General features: G+C 37.9%; 1 protein-coding gene and 1 pseudogene across 1 annotated transcript; both read right to left on the bottom strand.

Moving 5' to 3' along the window:
- Positions 1 to 759: 759 nt before the first annotated feature.
- On the bottom strand, positions 760 to 1781 carry LOC129876301 (glycine-rich protein 2-like). The gene has a single exon (XM_055951699.1). The coding sequence runs from the start codon at positions 1640 to 1642 to the stop codon at positions 1016 to 1018; it is 627 nt and encodes a 208-aa protein (XP_055807674.1). The 5' UTR covers positions 1643 to 1781; the 3' UTR covers positions 760 to 1015.
- Positions 1782 to 3151: 1370 nt separating this feature from the next.
- Positions 3152 to 15547, bottom strand: LOC129875631 (BRASSINOSTEROID INSENSITIVE 1-associated receptor kinase 1-like; annotated as a pseudogene).
- Positions 15548 to 16472: the final 925 nt, after the last annotated feature.

The following is a 16472-nucleotide window of genomic DNA, read 5'->3' as shown; positions in this document are numbered from 1 at the left end:
TAACGTGACATTGATGTGGCATTGAAGTGGAGATGACGAGGGGCGTGTGATGCACTTTCACAATGTATTGTAGTGTTAGAGTGTGATTAAATTCACTTGAAAGTTATTAAAAAATTATTTTAAATACTCTTATAGTTAAAGTAAAGTAAATTTTGCTGCTAAATTCAAGAAGAGATTTGATGTATTTATTCCTTGAAAAATGAAAAGATATACACATATAGGGTTTTTGGTGAAGGAAAATATTTCCTTAAAAAATATCTTTTTGATAAATATGTAATTCACTTGCTTAATTTTAATATTTGACAAGTAAACAAAAAAGATATTATATTAAAAACATTTAAAGAATGATTTGCAGACGCTTCCATCCAATAAAACATAAACACTTAAAACTACTAAATTAAGTTCCTCAAGATTAATTATTAATCAACTGACCCCATCTCAAGCGTATTAAAAGTTAAACAACCATGATTAGTGGATGCTTTATTCTGATAGAACATAGCTACCTCAATCACAAAATAAAATAATAAGAAGGAACCAAGCTTAAACAATTCACTTTAGATGTTGATCTAGTCAAATTTAGAGTCTTATTTTTAACAGATGTGGCCAAATTTCCCATCAGTTTCAGTTTCACGTGAACTTGCAAAGAAGCAAGATCCCCACATAAACCACTCTCAAATACGTACTTCCTTCTTGATGAAAAAGGAAATTCTTACATGATTTAACTACAAAATCCATAAAGCAACATATGTAAAATGAATATGGAAAGGCAACAAAAACTAGCACTTTATAATTGATCAAAATCTTCCAAGCATGTATGTATACATGTACAGAAAGTGCATGCCCCAAAATATTCATACTCGTTCATAACCACCACTACTACTATTAATAGGTAATAACAAAGGAAGGAACCATATCCTAATGGAAATGGTGATCATTCAAAAACAGTAAATGACATAGACAAAAGGATGCAAGATGTAAAAATACACATTCACCCTCTTGTTGTCAATACCAATCTTCAGCGATTGCTGCTGTTGGTGCATTCTCGAGCAAAGTGCCCTTCCTCCCCACACTTGAAACAACCGCCACCTCCACCGCTACCACCATATCTCCCGCCTCCGCCGCCACCATATCCACCACCCTGGCTACAATCCCTAGCAAAATGACCTTCTTCCCCACACTTGTAACACCCACTTCCTCCTCCACCGCCGCCACCATAACCTCCACCACCACCATATCCACCGCCACCTCCACCATACCTCCCACCACCACTGCCTCCGTATCCACCATCGCCTCCATACCTACCGCCGCCGCCGCCGCCGTAACCACCGTCACCACCACCATAACGACCACCTCCGCCTCCGTATCCACCGCCACCACCATAGCGATCGCCTCCACTGTCACGGGATCCTCCTTTGACAGGAGCACCATCTGGACCGGTGACGTTGACAGCCTTAGTACGGCCATCATTTCCGGATTCAACATCGAACTCTACAGCTTCACCTTCAGCTAAGCTACGAAAACCTTCAGATCTGATACCAGATTGATGAACAAAAAGTTCATCACCACCATCATCAGGAGTGACGAAACCGAAACCCTTTTGGTCACTGAACCATTTCACGGTTCCCTTGTTCCTAGACGACATAATTTCCGCTCACAGAGAAACCCTAGAGACTCTTTCTGCTCTCTTGGTGTTTTCAAGAGTGTGGGCTTTCGATATTGCGGTGGCTCATGTCATTTATATTGAGTGCCGCAGTTACGGGGCCCTAAATGAGGATAATTTTATCAAAATCCATTTTGACATTTTATAAAGGAAAACTAATGGACTCAATTGTGAAACTAGTCATAAATGTTTTTACCCAATATCTATTTAAGTTTATTGAATTAGCAGTCCAAATTATTTATCCGTTTATCTTATTTTTCTTTCTTATTTCGTGCATTACATTATCATGACATCAACATCATTACTATAAATTAATCTTTTATGATATTCCGTCTCTGTAGTTATATTGATACTATAGGATATCATATAAGACTGAGATTAATCATATGTAATACTTCATCGATATATTAATACCATATCGGCAGGGGCGGATCTACATGGTCTCCAGGGGGTTCATCCGAACCCCCTTCGTTAAAAAAATACACTGTATATATAAAATAATTTTTTTAATTTATGTGTACATATTTAATATTGAACCCCCTGAACATAAGGTAAAGAACTAGCTTAGTGGCAAAGGGGTTCAACATTTTACCTTATTTTGCCTTAGGTTGTGGGTTCAAATTTGAATAACCACACTTTTTTTTCTTCTGATTTTAGGCTAAGTTTTTGATGTTTTTAAAATTTAATGTAAATTAAAAAACAGCTTCTTAATATATTAATTTTTTTTAATTTTAAAGGAGACTAGGAGTGTTTGGTTGTCTACTCACACAGTCACACGATAACATATGTATTGCTATCTTATTAGTGGTGTTCATTTTTTCAATAATGTGAGTTGATTTAGAAATGTATTAATTTAAGAGATTTGATTTACCACGCTTCATCATTTATAATGATTTTTTTTGGTCATTCAATGGTAACTATTTGATTATATTAGATCAGTGTTTTCTTATATAACAAAATTGAGTCAATTATTTGATTATCTAAAATTTTACCCTTTTGAACTAATTGGTACTGATCTCAATTCTGATATCTGAGTTTTATTTTGCGGATGAAGGTAACCTTAGTGCGTTTGTCTTTTTTTGGCTTTGGTATAATGGTATTTATTGTCTTATTTATGTGCTCTTTACGATTCAGTTTCAAGCTTCAATGAAGAAGTATTTCACCAAAGTTTCGAAATCAAGTTTAGCCTCTCATAGTCATAGTCAATCTAACCAAGAAGAAAATGCTAATCATTCGGAAGTATCATTACATTTGTCATGACCCAATTTCATAGGTCATGATGGCACCTACTATAACCCTCTAGTAGGTAAGCCAACCCGTCAACCCGGAACTTCAAGTAATGTGTTTGAAGGCAAAAACTATATAAGAGCATTGAATTATAAAAGTAAACAGAATGAATAAGCGGAAGTAAACCAAAACATGTTTTAAACAACTAAAGATCCCTCCCAGAACCTGGAAGTCACAAGTACAGAGCTGCTACAAAATAAAATATGAGTACAAGTCCCGAAAGTGGACCGGACATATATATACAACAACTGGCTAGTCTCAAAAGGCAAAAAATGGGCCATCCATTCTGAAGGAGACAAAAGTGATCCAAAAACGCCAAGTTATCACCCTAGTCTCCGAATCTGACTGCAACAAGCTCAATCTATTCGTGACAGTAGCTGGTGCTCGGTCCTGCATCACGAAAGTAGATGCAGAGTGTAGTATGAGTACCAAGACAACAGGTACCCAGTAGGCATCATAGGCCGACTGAGCAGAAAAGGTGAAAACATATTGAAAAAGAAGAATAAGCCTAAATAGGAATCAACATAAGCATCTAAAGTGAAAAGAGTACTATCTACGAGAGCTACAGCTAACTATACCCAACTGGGCCCCCATAAGCTCAGCCGGAACACTCGTACGCAAGTTAAATAAAAACCCGAACGAACCCCCATAAGTTCGCCGAGTACACAGAATAGCTACAACTACCAAGGTTAGGAACCAAGAATATGCGATGTGAGGAACCGAAGTACTGTATTATTTCCAAAACCCAGAATCTCCAATAGTCAATCGATCTAGGGGTGACTTAGGGGTCGAGGCCGGGACTGGGACCCAGATGCTCGCCCGAATATTCAAAGTGGCCAAGGCCGAGACTGGGTACCCGGATGCTTGCCATAATACATAAGTGTGGGACTGGATACCCGGATGCTCGCCGTAATACATCGGTGCAGTCGAGGCCGGGACTGTATACCCGGATGCTCACCGTAATACATCGGTATGATCGAGGCCAGGACTGGATACCCAGATGCTCGTCATACTAGCAAGTCGGCGGAGGCCGGGACTGAGTACCCGAATGCTCCCCGATAATTCAGAACGGAGGCCGGAACTGGGTACCCGGATGCTCATAGATAATTTATTCCATGATTTCGAATATATCCTTTCCAACTAATCAACAACAGTACCGAGAATTTCCTCCCCAATGTGTCAACTGATATGCCGCCAAAACTTGAACTGGAGCCGAAGCCAAACGATCATGAAGTCTAGTATTGCCAACGCATCTCAAAAGTTATGACTATACCGAGTTATGGGTGGGAGTGTTATTAAGAGCAAGGGTATCGCCTAGCTAAGGCCAACTACTAGGCACTAGCCCGCTACACCATTCTACAGGGATCTAAGTCCACCGGAGCGACGCCGGGCATATAAAGCAAGTTTACATCATATACTAAGGCTAACATACTCCACAGTATCAACAACATGCTCATTCAACTCTCCTTATAATACTAACAAATAACGATAAGATACACATGCTTCTAAATACCTGAAAAATCTGATAACAAGCCTAAAGCATGATTTCTAACACCTATACTAAGGCCAACATACTCCACAGTATCAACAACATGCTCATTCAACTCTCCTTATAATACTAACAAATAACAACAAGATACATCTACTTCTAAATACCCGAAAAACCAGATAACAAGCCTAAAACATGATTTCTAACACCTGAGATATACAATTAAACTACCCAACCAAAATCCCAACTATTTCAACATGCTTTCACACATTCCAACTCAATCTAAAGAAAGGTAAACCGTAGCCTACCTGTAGGCTAAACACGCAAGCTTCAAATCACTGTGTTGGAGTTTTTCCCTTTCGAACGACCTCGGAACGCTGCCAAACTGTCAAAAATAGAACCACAACGTCGATACGGTCGTTTAGACACTAATTTCATAATTTTTGGAAATGGACCAATTTTTGGGTCGAAAACGGGAATTGTGGGACCCACATACGAAATTCCGAATTTGACCCCCAAAACAGGTTCTAAACGTCACCTCAAGCTCAAAAATCAGATTTATAATACAATTCGGGGTGGAAAATTACGCAAGACGATCAAACAACCAAAACTCATAAATTCGGACTAAAGGACCAAAAATGGCAGCATCGAAATCAGTAGATTCTGGAAATACGAGACTCTTTCAACCCAAACAAATTGCACTATGATGATCCTTGTGAAAAACCCCACAATCTAGCCTCAAGAATCACTCAAAACGAAGTTATATTGACCAAGATACACTCTTTCAAAATTCAATAAAATTTCATTCCGAAAATCACTAAATCTGCAGCTAAAAATCAATTTATTACCTCGAACGACGTGCCAAAAACAGATTCTGAAACTTCCACGATGTTCTCCTTAAATTTCCACGCAAGATAGCCTCTGGAATCACCCAAATCGGATTTATATTGGTCAAGAAATAACTTGTCAAAGTTCTTCAAAATCCATTCCGGAAATGGACACTGCTGCAAATAATATCACGATTTTTACCTGAATTGAATGCTCCAAATCAGTTTCCAAGCTCCCCAATGCGTTTTTCACGAAAAATCTCACAAGTTTGACTTTTGAATCACCCAATTTGGAGCTATATAACTCAAGATAAAGGGTTTTAAAGTTGGAGAAAAAACCCAAAACGGGCTGTTGCTGCAGCACTGCTGAAACAGATTTTGGACCTTTTCAAAATCTCCGACGGGGTACTCGGAATTCGTTCGGAATCCGATAAAAATAAATCAGCTATGCTACCCCACTAAATTTGATGTTCCGGACTCAATGGCGCATTCAGAATTCCCATACGAGATCATTTTAATAAAAAGTGGGTCCCACACCAAGAGTCATTTTAAGTCATATTTCACAACGGGCCTCGATATTAGTCCGGAAGCCTCAAAAAGAGAACGAAGGGTCGTTCTAGACCAAAATCAACATTCCAGAACTAACCGCGCTGTCAGAATTTTTATTCGAGCGCATTTTCCAAGAATATTGACCAAAGTCAACTATAGGCTAAGTTTCAAAGTCAAAAGCGCCAAATAGCCCCAAACTCGTATCGATTGACTCGGTAGTCATTCCAACAGTGCTACTAGCCTAATTTGGTCATTCCGGAGCTGATGGAACCATCAAAATTTGAATTCGTGATTTCGTTAGCCCAAAACTCAAAAAGTCGCAACTAAACTAACTTAGGCCTTTAAAATACCAAAATGGACTCGGGACCTCTAAAAATTCAACCAACACTTCTTCTAGACCAAAAACCATATCCTGAATCCAACGGAGTTGTCGGAATTCCATTCCGAGCATCGAAACTCCAAAAGTTGACCAAAGTCAAACCTTGCCTTAAAGTTCTTCAAATTCTCAACTCAAGGCCTCAAATCTTCGTTACAGCTCCAAAACTGATTCCGTAAAGTCTCCTAAGCCTATTTCGACATTTCGGAGCTGCTGGAATCGACGGAATTCCATTCTGAGACCCGTAGCTCTAATTGACCCCAAATACCACTTTTTAACACTTAAAGCTTATGAAACTCAAAATTTCCAAGGACTTAACTTTTCATAGGATTTTCTAAAAATCAACACCCGGTAACAATTAGAAATGACTCGGGGCATCTAAAGGGAGGGGTAAAATGGTCATTTTACAAAAATTCCAAAAATGACCTTGAGGGTCATTACAACATTCTTCTCAAGAATTTGATTTGGATTCTTTAAAGTTTGATCCTGGTGAAAGAATCTCAATATTGAACTATCATCCAAATCATCGTGATGTTATTAGAAGAGCATACCTTTTGAATGGTCCTTGCCAACCTCGTCTAGCAGTGCATGAGTATCCTCAAACAAATATTTCTGGATCAATATGTCGTTTTAATCGTGAATGGTTTGATGATGTATATCATGATTGGTTGGAGTATAGTATTAGTAAAGATGCAGTCTATTATTTGTATTGTTATCTAATTAAAGACCATAACATTCATCAAGGAGGAGGTGAAGTATTTTCAAGTGTTGGGTTTAAGAGTTGGAATAAAAAGAGTAGTCTTGACAAACATATTGGTCTACCAAATAGCATACATAATCAATCAAAAAAGAAATGTCAAGATTTATTACGACAATGGCAGTCTATTCAATTTGCATTTGAGAGACAATCTAGTCAACTCAAGTATGGATATTGGATTCGCTTAAGTGCTTCGGTTGATGTAGTAAGACTTCTCATAACTCAGGGATTTGCATTTTGAGGTCATGATGAATCTAAATCATCACTTAGTAGGGGTAACTTTCTTGAAATTCTCTCATGGTATGCCAAAAAATGTGATAAAATCTGTGATTATGTACTAGAACATGCTCCTCAAAATGATCAAATGATTTCTCCAATGATTCAAAAAGATATTGTGAGTGCATGTAAAATAGAAACCGTTAAAGCTATTCTTGAGGAATTAAATGGTGATTACTTTGCCTTGCTAGTTGATGAATCCTTTGATGTGTCACGCAAGGAGCAAATTGCTATTGTATTTCGGTATATTGATAAAAAGGGATTTGTGATGGAGCGACTTATTGACATTGTTCATGTTCAAGATACTAGTGCTTCATCTCTAAAGGAGGCAATTGTTAATTTACTTGCTCAACATTCTTTGAGTCCATCAAGTGTGCGTGGACAATGTTATGATGGGGCAAACAATATGCAAGGTGAGATCAATGGCCTTAAAATGTTGATTAGGCAAGAAAGTAGATCGGCTCATTACATCCATTGTTTTGCTCATCAACTTCAACTAACTCTTGTTGGGGTCTCTAAAAAGTGTGTTGAAGTGGGAAAACTTGTAGTATTGGTCTCAAATATTTTAAATGTATTGGGATCTTCTTTTAAACGTATGGATGAATTACGTGATTCTCAAAAAAAAAAAATTAAAGAGGCATTAGATATGGGTGAACTTACAACCGGTAGGGGCTTGAATCAACAACTTGGTCTTTCAAGAGCTTGTGACACTCGTTGGGGATCTCATTACAAATCCTTTAATAATTTTATTATTATGTTTGGCTCTATTCTTGATGTTCTTGAATCACTTGCTCTTGATGCACGAAATTTGGATGAAAGAGCTAAGGCAATGGGACATCTCGAAGCTTGCCGAACATACGAGGTTGCGTTCATGTTGCATTTGATGAGAAATGTCTTAGCAATTACAAATGAGCTTAATAAATGCTTACAAAAAAAGAAGCAAGATATTGCAAATGCCATGCTACTTGTTGAAGTAGCAAAGAGAAGGTTGCAAGTTTTAAGGGATGATGAATGAGACTCTCTTATTGCTAAGGTATCTACGTTTTGTATCAAACATGATGTTTTGATACCTAACTTTGAGGAGCCATATGTTAGCTCTTTAAGATCACGACGAAAGCTTGCTAACTATACAATCTTACATCATTATCGTGTTGAAGTCTTTTGCAATATTATTGATTGGCAACTTCAAGAACTTAATGATCGTTTTGATGAAGTGACTACCGATTTGCTCCATGGAATTGCTTGCTTAAATCCAATTAACTCATTTTCAAGTTTTGACATCAAAAAAGTAATGAGAATGGCGAAATTATATCCGGATGACTTTGATGAATCTAATATGAGTGCTCTTGAGAATCAACTTGCAAGTTATGTTATTGATGTTCGTGATATTGATGAAAGGTTCTCCGGTCTAAATGGGCTTTGTGATCTTTCCAAAAGATTAGTTCAGACAAAGAAACATTCTACTTATCCTTTGGTATTCCGCTTAGTGAAACTTGCTCTACTTCTACCAGTTGCCACTGCCTCCGTTGAAAGAGCTTTTTCGGTAATGAAGTTTATCAAAAATGACTTGCAGAGCCAAATGAGTGATGATTTTTTTAGTGGTTGTTTGGTGCCTTATTTAGAAAAAGATGTATTTGATAGTATTTCTAATGATGCTATTATTAAGACATTTCAAGATATGAAACCTCGTAGAATACAATTGTAATAGTGTATGTAGTTGAATTTCAATTGTAAAACAATGTTTTGATATGCTTATTCGTGTGTTTGGTTTCTTAATCCCCCTTCAAGGTGGTGTAATTATTACTATGTTTTGTAATACATATCAAGATATAATAATTTCTATTGTTCAGGATGTTTTTGTATTGTTTTGAAGCCATTTTATGTCAATTTTTTTTTTGTGGAGGAAGAGTGCTTTTACTTTGAGTTGGTGTTTATTTTAAGTCTTTTTAAATATAAAAGTTTACCATTTGCACTTTCAAGAGCTAAAGAGAATTCAAAAGAAACTGAAAAACTTGTAGAAGGGCCCCTGTTTCTTGCAAAACAGGTATATTTGATCCGACCCGTTTATTTATGGATATGATTAGCGTGTTTAATTTTTTTTGAACCCCCTTCATAAAATTCCTGGCTCCGCCACTGGTTGCAGATCCACCTTGGCTTACTTGAATGAAAATGAAAAAAGAAAGTATATTTTTCTAATCTTCAGAGAGCATCAGAAGTGAGAAGTGGAGGTGCACATTTTCTAGACTAGTGACAAATTGAGGGGACTAACTGTTGAAGGACCTGCAAAAATAAGATAATGAAAGTAATCCACTCTGATCATAACCTACATGCTCGTGCAATTTTAGCAATGAATATTTAAATCCTTTGAAACATCTAAAAAAAATTAAAAATTACTCACAGTGAAGTAGTGAACTACAATGAAGGTTACTTTCACACCACAAAACCACAACAAATAATAAGCAACGATGTAGGTCTAGTACCACACTATTTCTTCAGGATGAGCACATCAGTGTTCAACAACTAACACTACAGTAGAAAAAGACATCAAGCTTTGACTTATAGAAGAGAAGAGAGAGTTGACTTAATCTTTTCAGAACAATTCCAAGACAGTTCATTGATAGCAGAAGTGACTTGACCTTTCAGAAAATATTCAAATTGTTGATTGATATAGCAGTAGCAAAACAACTAAAGCATACAGGACAGTATAAATGCTTACCCAATCTAGCAACATGACATCGTCATCATTCGCAAGTCGAGCAAGATCAAAAGCCCTCTGCCCAGTTATGAGCTCCAGAAGCATAACCCCATAGCCAAACACATCCGTTTTCTCAGAAGATTTACCAGTAGATAAATATTCGGGGGTAATATGCCCAATAGTACCACGTACAGCAGTGGTAACATGAGTATCCTTGTAGCCCATGAGTTTAGCTAACCCAAAATCCCCGACTACTGCTTCAAACCCTTCATCCAACAAGATATTTGCGGCTTTGACATCACGATGAATAATTTTAGGATCACAATGATCACTCAAGTAAGCAAGGCCTCTTGCAGATCCAAGTGCAATACGCTTCCTTTTTGGCCAATCAAGTGGGGGCTTTGATTCAGGCCTCTCTAGAAAAATATAAATTATCCCATGAGAATAAATTCAAGCCATTCAGCAAACTGGAAACAGGTTCCTATTTATTGGGGGCTTTGATTCAGGCCTCTCTAGAAAAATATAAATTATCCCATGAGAATAAATTCAAGCTATTCAGCAAACTGAAAACAGGTTCCTATTTATGCTTGAATAAGTTATAAGAAGAAAACTGATCTTTTCGCATCAATCTATATCTTAGTCATAAAACGCCAAGTCATGAGGCATTACTTCTCCAGTTTCACACAATATCAAAAATATTTATTCTCTTTTAAGACATTTAATTCTTTGTTGACTTTCAGATGTGATCATTAAATACATTTCAATCATGAACTGTGGTCTCTAATAGTCAGTAAGATATCAAGGACAGTACCACTTGTGAAATTGGTCCATAGAACACAAGCAAAATCGTAAACATTGACATCTTGTTAAGTATACATACCCATCATGAAAACTCATAAAAAACTCAATCACTATAATAACTAATAGTACAATGAAATTGATGTGAAGTTTTCACCACAATGGCTTACACTACTGCAGTAACTTTTTCAAATCTGTAACAAATATATGAAAGAAAACTTAAAAGACTAAAGGCTTATCATTAACATTAGCAATTGGCTCCTTTTTTTCTGTGGTTAGACCAGCCATGTTATATTGATCGGAATGTTGGCCAGTCAAGAACTCTCAAATTTAGAAGATGAAAGTGGCAGAGATGAGGATGTTGCGATGGATGTGTGGATATACTAGGAGAGATAGGATTAAAAATGAGGATATCCGAGACAAGGTGGAAGTGACTTTGGTGAAAGACAAGATGCGTAAGTGAGGTTGAGATGGTTTGGCATGTGATGAAAAGATGCACGGGTGCCCAGTGCGGAGGTGAGAGAGGTTGGTCATGGATGATAGGTAGACCGAAGAAGTATCGGTGAGAGATGATTGGATAGAACATGATGCAGTTGCAGTTTACCGAGGATATGACCTTAGATAGGAAGGTGTAAAGGTCACGAATTAGGGTAGAAGATTAGAAGGTAGGGGTACGTCCATACTAATAGGTAGGAGTGCATTGTCATGCTGCCCTTATTAGTAGTCGTAGTATTATGCTTGTAGTTTCTTGTTCTTCAACTTCTATTGATATGTGACGTTTCGTGTAGCTCCATTATAGTATTACTTTGTTGTAGTACTATTCTGATACTATCTGTTGTTTTTGTTACTTTCTATTTTCTCTTGTACTTCCATTACATCTTTTTCTGGACTATTTTTGTCTTGAGCGAAAGGTCAATCGGAAACAACCTCTTTACCTGACATCTGAGGTAGAAATAAGGTCTACATACACTCCTCTTTACCTGACATTTGAGGTAGAAATAAGGTCTACATATACTCTATCCTCCCCAAACGCCACTTTGCGAGTATGTTGTTGTTGTTGTGAGACTGACTAAAGGTGAGCAAAAGGTAGAGGCAAGCACGTGAAATTAAAAAAGAGATACCTCTTAAACGTGATGCAACACTTCCATTCTCCATGTAAGGATAAACAAGCACCCGCTCAGTGGGTGTCATGCAAAAGCCCCGTAAACGAAATAGGTTTCGGTGTACAGCCATGCTGATCATTTCTACTTCTGTCTGAAACTGTAACTCCCCACCTTGAGTACGTTCCTCTTTTAGTCTTTACACTGCAACTAAAGAGCCATCAGCTAACTGGCCCTTATAAACCTTACCAAATCGACCTCTACCGAGTATATTTCTGTTGCTAAAATTATCCGATGCGACTTGTAATTCACGCAAGGAAAACCTTTTGAGCTGTCCCAGATGAACTTCTTAATCCTCCTCAACTGCAAAAGCAGTTATAAGAGTGAGAACACATCAAGTCGAAAGTACAATTAACTCAGATTCAATGTGTCCGAACCAGGAACATCAAAGAAGTGCTCTTGTGGTTTCCTAAGACGCCACCAAGCAAGAAAAATTGCAGGAGCTGCAAATAGAAGAGCAGTGCCTACAGCAACTCCTCCAGCGATAGCTCCAATTGCACTGTTGCCCACTGAAAAGATGACTGAGTTAACTTTTTATGTGTATGACCTAAATTTTTAAATACAAGCAATTCTAAAAAATATATGTTAATTTTGACACACTATCACTCACACTTCAGAGTTTACAGTAAATCTAATTTCCAACAAAGAAAAGAAGATGCTGATAGTATCTCCAAGTTTATTTGAAATTTTTTGTTTGGAAAGGCATGCATGCTAGATAACCACAAGCCAATACCTGTATAATTGACCTAAAAAATCTAATTTATAGTGCTAAAGTAATGGTAGTTTATTTTTCTGAAAAGGTTAAATATATCGTGTACTATTTGAAAATAATTTAAATATACATCTCATTATACTTTCAGGCTAAATATATCTTTTCTATCATACTTTCGGTTCAAATATACCCCTTTCATTATATTTTGGTATAAAGTTTCCCTTAATTTTAACGGAATAACACTTGAAAAGCTCACAATTAAATAATTCATTCTCAATTTTAAATATTTGTTTTTTTTAGGAATAAATAAAATTTTCAAGTACTAATTTGAGATTTTTTTTTTATTTATAAATGACAATACAATACTAATACATGAAATTTCTAAGTACTAATTTGAGTCTTTTTTCTTACAAAATGATAAGACAGAAAATGCTGCAAAATTAAAAAAATAAGATATTTAAAATTGAGAATGGGTTTTTTAATTTTAAGCTTTTCAAGTGTTCTTTCGTTAAAATTAACGGTGAATTTGTATCAAAGTATAATGAAAGGGGTATATTTGAACCGAAAGTATAACATGATGGGTATATTTAGCCCGAAAGTATAATGAAGGGTATATTTAAACTATTTTTAATAATACAATAATATATTTGACCATTTTCTGTTTATTTTTTCATAAGGGAATCCTGTCTGGGCTCATTTCTTCAGTCTTCCCCAGGTGACAAGGCCTTTCCTTCCTTCCCATAGCCAGCTTGCCTTCTTGTGAATAACTAAAGGGTTTTTCATGAAAACTAAATTGGAACAGGGAAAAAGGAGAGGTAGCACAATTTCATAACAGTATAAATACAAATTATTTCAACAAACCCTGAAGATGACGATGAGGGCGTAGGAGGAAGAGGAGGAGGTGGAGAAACTGGAGGAACGTCCAACTGATTATTAGCAAAACTGAAATATAGGTAGTCCATCTTTATATATTCACTTTTGTAACTTCAGGAATACAAAGGAACTACAAATTTGTGCTTCTAACACACCTTCTAGGAGCAAAAAGTGAAAAGGATCCGTTGACTGGAACTGGTCCTGTCAAATGGTTGTTTGAGAGATCACTGCATTGCAAGGCAATGACAATCAGTACCCCAGAAGAACTAGACAACACAGACAACATACAGCATTGATAAATAAAGGAACAACTTTATACTTACAGTACTTGAAGTGCAACAATGGTGGTTAGAGACATGGGAATACCTCCACTCAAACTGTTAATATTGAGCCGCCTCCAATTCAGCAACGAAAAAAATAAATAAGAAAAGAGTAGGTTGATCAAGAGTAAGCGAAGATAGGGAAAGAAGGCCGTCAAAGCAGATACTGGTCTAGATCAAGTGGCAAGTTAGAGATCTCTGGATTTCAAGATTCAGGATTCAATTTTCCTTTAAGGAGGTTTATTTTTTACCTCGTGTGGATAACTCTATAATTAAATAATTGGTTCTATTTGATTAGATTAAGCTTTCATTGTCAGTCTTGGCGAAAATAGTTCACAATACCATTAATCGCTTCTTCAAAAAAAGAAGAAAAAAAAGCCTGAAGGAATAACATACTTCATGTTCAGAGGATTCTACCACCACAAAAACTTCAACATCAATATAATGGAAGCAGGATAGGTTATTTGCACCCACTTCCACTGGAGGACTGGTCCAAAAGGGTAACAATGAGAACATTAAATAGGGAAGTAGAATGAGCAAATCAAATATCTGTTAACATCAACATGTAAGGCGTCGAAGTACAATCTATCAATTAATTCTGAGCAAATGTACCCTCAGAAAACGAACACATGGTTCATCTCTGCATGAGAAAAAGGTAAAATGACAATTATTAATATCACCAAAACCACAGCCCAATGTTGCATAACTCGAACAGGATAAAGAGATGGAATAACTACTATCAAATAATGTCCCTCCCTCCAAGTACAATACAGCTTTTTTCGCCAGTTCACTTACAAAAAAGCAATTTGACCAGCATGTTATATAAAATTCAGCTAGAAAGAAAAAGTAAAATAGAATAATTGCTGTTAATGTCATAAAGAGGAGTGGCCTTTCAAAAATATCAAGCAATACTATTTTGTAGTAATTTTAATTCTTGAATACCAAAAAAGCTTCTTTATTCAGTAAACGATCAGGTAAATTGGGACTAGAAGGAGAATCACCAGTCAAACTGGCAAATGCATTGGTACCTCCTAGAAAAGTTAAAGATGGATATTTTGAATTAGGGTGTGGATTGTTATGACCCGCCACTTGATCTTGAAGAAGGTAGAAGAATCTAGAGTCTTGGAGAGGTTAGTGGAAGACTCTAGATCCTTATAGAAACTTGTAGAGAAGTCTTGAAAGACTTAGAATTCTCTAGAGTGTGTAGAGAGTTCTAGAGAGGGACTTCTTTGTAAATATGGAGGGACTTGTATAACAATTTTTATTTACACTTGAGCCCCTTAGGAGTAGTATAAATAGAGGGGGCATTCATTTGTAGAAAACCATCAAGCAATCAAGCATTCTTCCAAAAGCAATACAAAAGCCTTCTTCATAAAAGCTCTCTTGTCTTTCTTACTATTTAGCATTCCCTTGGCGATCTAGTCTTAAAGGCTTACTTGAGCTTACAAGATCGTGAAAGATTCGTGAGTAAGTTGTCAAGTGCCGCACGAAAGTCTTAGTGGAAGTCTAAGTCCGTGACAACGTGGTATCAGAGCCAGGTTCTACTAAGGGATATGGCAAGTGAGGGAGACATCAACGCCACTACCGCCACCAACGTCAAGCAAGATGTTGGAAGGAAGCACCGCAAGGGAAAGAAAAACTCTAAGAGAAATGAGGAGGTGCCGCTTGAGCCTACACCAAGCGAGGCCCTAACATCCTACTCACCCTCGGCCACTGAGGTGAGTGACGATGAGCGAGGCGAGGAGCCCGTGGACGTCACACCCGGCATGGAGTGGATTGCAAGGGTGGATGCTGCCCGGCAAGCTGTGGAGATATTAGGAAAGCGCTTGAACAAGGTCGACGGCAAGTTCAAGTCTCTAGAGGAGTTCACCCTTGAGGAGAATGACAACATCCGAAAGGAGTTGGAGGTGCGCAAGGCTGTCGAGTACGAGATGAAGGAGGTGATCACTTCCTTGGAGTGTCGGCTCATGGACGCGCTAAGCACGATGGAGACCATGAAGGCCGAGATGGCAGCACTCAAAGGAGACATAGATGCTGGGAAATGCATGACGTCCAGTGCGGACCGGGAGGCCAAGATTGAGGCTCCCAAGCCACCAATGTTCAAAGGTGCCCGTGATGCACAAGAGGTGGAGAACTTCCTTTGGCACTTGGAGAATTACTTCAAGTGTAACAAAGTGAAGAGCGACGAGACGAGGATCAACACGGCCGTGCTATACCTCTCGGAGATGGCCATGCTATGGTGGAAGCGCAAGGAGTCCGAGATCGGGAAGGGTCTATGCACCATCAACACCTGGGAGCAGTTCCGGGATGAGTTCAAGAAGGCCTTCTTCCCCAACAATGTCGTCTATGAGGCCAAACGCAAGTTTCGGGAGCTGAAGCATACGGGTAGCATACGGGCCTATGTGAAAGAGTTCACTACCCTTACGCTTCAAATCCCCAACCTTACAGATGAAGATATGCTCTTCCACTTCATGGATGGGCTGCAGAGTTGGGCCAAGACGGAGTTGGAACGCCGTCAAGTCAGCACCATCGATGAGGCCATCACCCAAGCCGAAGCCTTAACGGACTTTAAGCATGACAGGCATGACAGAGGCAAGGGCAAAGAAATAAGGAGTAGTCATGCCAAAGGTGGGGGAGATCGTGGCAAAGGCAAAGAGCAACATCCTCCACCTAAGATCCATGATTCCAACAAG

The sequence above is a fragment of the Solanum dulcamara genome, chromosome 12, assembly GCF_947179165.1.
Source record: "Solanum dulcamara chromosome 12, daSolDulc1.2, whole genome shotgun sequence".
NCBI lineage: Eukaryota > Viridiplantae > Streptophyta > Magnoliopsida > Solanales > Solanaceae > Solanum > Solanum dulcamara.
This window is presented reverse-complemented; position numbering and strand designations above follow the sequence as displayed.

Bases quoted from the DNA above. Each gene is read 5' to 3' on its own strand.
- LOC129876301 (XM_055951699.1), bottom strand. From the start codon at position 1,642: ATGTCGTCTAGGAACAAGGGAACCGTGAAATGGTTCAGTGACCAAAAG.